Consider the following 2,500-nt stretch of genomic DNA (forward strand, 5'->3'; position numbering starts at 1 on the left):
AGGAGATTTGCTACACATGACCCTTCTTTAAAACCAAATTGTTTATTTGACATCATTTCGTGTTTTTAAGTACTTCAACTCATTGTTTCCTAATTATCCTTTCTAATAGCTTGCATACTACACCAGCTAATGAAACTGGTCTATGATTTAGAGGGTTTTGTTTATCGCCGCTTTTATATAAGGGTGTAACATTGGTGAGATTCCAACTTTGTGGTAATTTACCTTTTTTCACTGAATTTGGAATATATACAAAGAAGTACATAGTTTTTCGGCACATTCCCTGATCCAAAGAAACCTCATCTGGTCCCTCTGCTTTGGTCTGGTCTAATCTTTTTAGTCGAACTTTTATTTCAATATCTTTACGTTTGTACGGGTATTTGCCATATCAAAGTTTGGGTCCTGAACAAATGCTGAATGAAATTTCTCATTTAGGATTTCACACATTTCTTCTCCCTTAGTAAAAACAATGTTATTGTCATTGATGACGCTAATTTGATCTCTACTTTTAGTTCTAATATTTATGTAGTTAAAACAGAGCTTTGGTTGACATACATCCTTTTCAGAATCTAATTTCGCCTCCCGCATGGTTTGGGTATACTCGTTTCTTTACTATACTCGTTACTTCATATCTTTCATACTCTGCCTGAGACCTATGTCTTCTGAATCTTTTCCAAAGGAGCTGCTTGTTTTCTCTCATTTTCTTTTATTTGTCTTTGTGAAGCATTTTTGGTCATTTGCTTGTTTTGAATTTGTATATCAAAATTTTCTACTATTTTATAGAGCACAAAATTTTGAATATTGAACATCAAGGTTCCCATCGACAAGAAGTGTTCCTGTTTATTCCATCAAAGAAATCTTTAAGGCTTCTATAATTACCTCTCTTGTAACTGTACTTCTACCTTTCCTTATTTACAATGAGTTTTTTTTTCTATAGCAAAGTATTTTTGTTTAATCACTACATGGTCGCTTTTTCCTAAAGAAGGATAGTACTCAATATGCTTAATATCATTTTTATGCTTTGTGAATATTAGGTCAAGTATGATATGTATATATATATATATATATATATATATATATATATATATATATATATATATATATATATATATATATATATATATATATATTTATATGTGTGTGTGTGTGTGTGTGTGTGTTTGTGTGTGTGTGTGTTTCTGTGTGTGTGTGTGTGTGTGTGTGTGTGTGTGTGTGTGTGTGTGTGTGTGTGTGTTTGTATGCATATATATATATATATATATATATATATATATATATATATATATATATACATATAAATATGTGTGTGTGTGTGTGTTTGCACGTATGTGTTTGAGTGTGTGTTTACTAATCAATTAATTTGCCTTGTCCACGATACCTTTGCGTTTGGTTTAATAGCAAAACCGAAGACTCAAAAAGTGCGTCGGGTTTGGGTCGGGTTGCTACGCGATAATAACACAATGAGAGTGAAGACAAAAACCATCCCTCAGCCCAGGGACACGAGACCCATTTTCATGCTGTGTTTAAATGAAACGCTTTATAAAAAGGATAATAACGTTTGAAAAAATTATACATAGAAGGCAACCATTATGATACATTAAAGGATAGATTTATCAAAGAACAGACAAGAAAAGAAAGATTTGTCCGTAGGTAGAGTGATAAAGACAAACAACTGAAAGGAAATAAGTGTTTGAAGTTGTCCATACTGTCTAAGACAGTTATTTATATACAGATATAGATTTAGGAATATAGATATAGATAGAGACAGAGATAGAGATGGTGAGACAAATACAGTATGAAGGAAGACTTAGAGCAGGTATTTCCTCTATTCTGTTGCTTTTGTTAATCCACCTGCGTATAACTGTCTTCCTTTTCTTGCTTATCCTCAAGTCAATCTTTCCATCTATGTGCGTGTGTGTGCTTGTGTTTTGCAGGTATTCACTGCCATGTTTATTATACTTCCAGCCGTTGTGCAGCAGGAGGCAGCAGACAGAGGAGGCAAAGGCGATGGGGAAGTGGGTGGCGTTCGTGCTGCTCGCCGTCGCCCTCGCTGGGCCAGGTGAGAGCGAGCCGAAAGAGAGAGAGGGAGGAAGGGGAGACAGAGAGAGAGAGTGTGTGTGTGCGTGTGTGTGTGAACAAACCCATGATACGAGAAAATGAGAACGGTGCTTGAGTGTTGCGTGGACAGCTAAGCCCCTGGGGGACCAAGCTTCCTTGACTGTGTGGCTTCTGGAGACGATGTGACGGTCATCCTGGGTCAACTATAACGGTCATCTTGGTTCCCGACGGGGAGATGATTTTGGAACCCACATGCAGCCTGGCTCGGAGTGGATTTGCAGGCGCCATCTTGAGTTAATGGCTCGAACAAGCTTATGCTTATATGCCCGCCATAGGGAGAGAGGGAGGGAGAGGAAGAGAGATAAAGAGTGGGGGAGAGAGGGGAGGGGAGGCGAGGGGGACGTACGGATGGACGGATGTAACGAGGCCGTAATGGTAGCGTATC

At 37.8% G+C, this 2,500-nt stretch overlaps 1 protein-coding gene across 1 annotated transcript in view; it reads left to right on the plus strand.

The window, feature by feature from the left end:
- The window catches only part of LOC138860010 (uncharacterized), a 19,307-nt gene that overhangs the window by 9,627 nt on the left and 7,180 nt on the right, over positions 1 to 2,500 (plus strand). Inside the window, exon 2 of the mRNA XM_070116731.1 lies at positions 1,963 to 2,056. Coding sequence (XP_069972832.1) covers positions 1,963 to 2,056 — 94 coding nt within the window. The remainder of the gene's footprint in view (positions 1 to 1,962; positions 2,057 to 2,500) is intronic.

The sequence above is a fragment of the Penaeus vannamei genome, chromosome 39 (assembly GCF_042767895.1).
Source record: "Penaeus vannamei isolate JL-2024 chromosome 39, ASM4276789v1, whole genome shotgun sequence".
NCBI classification, from domain to species: Eukaryota; Metazoa; Arthropoda; class Malacostraca; order Decapoda; family Penaeidae; genus Penaeus; species Penaeus vannamei.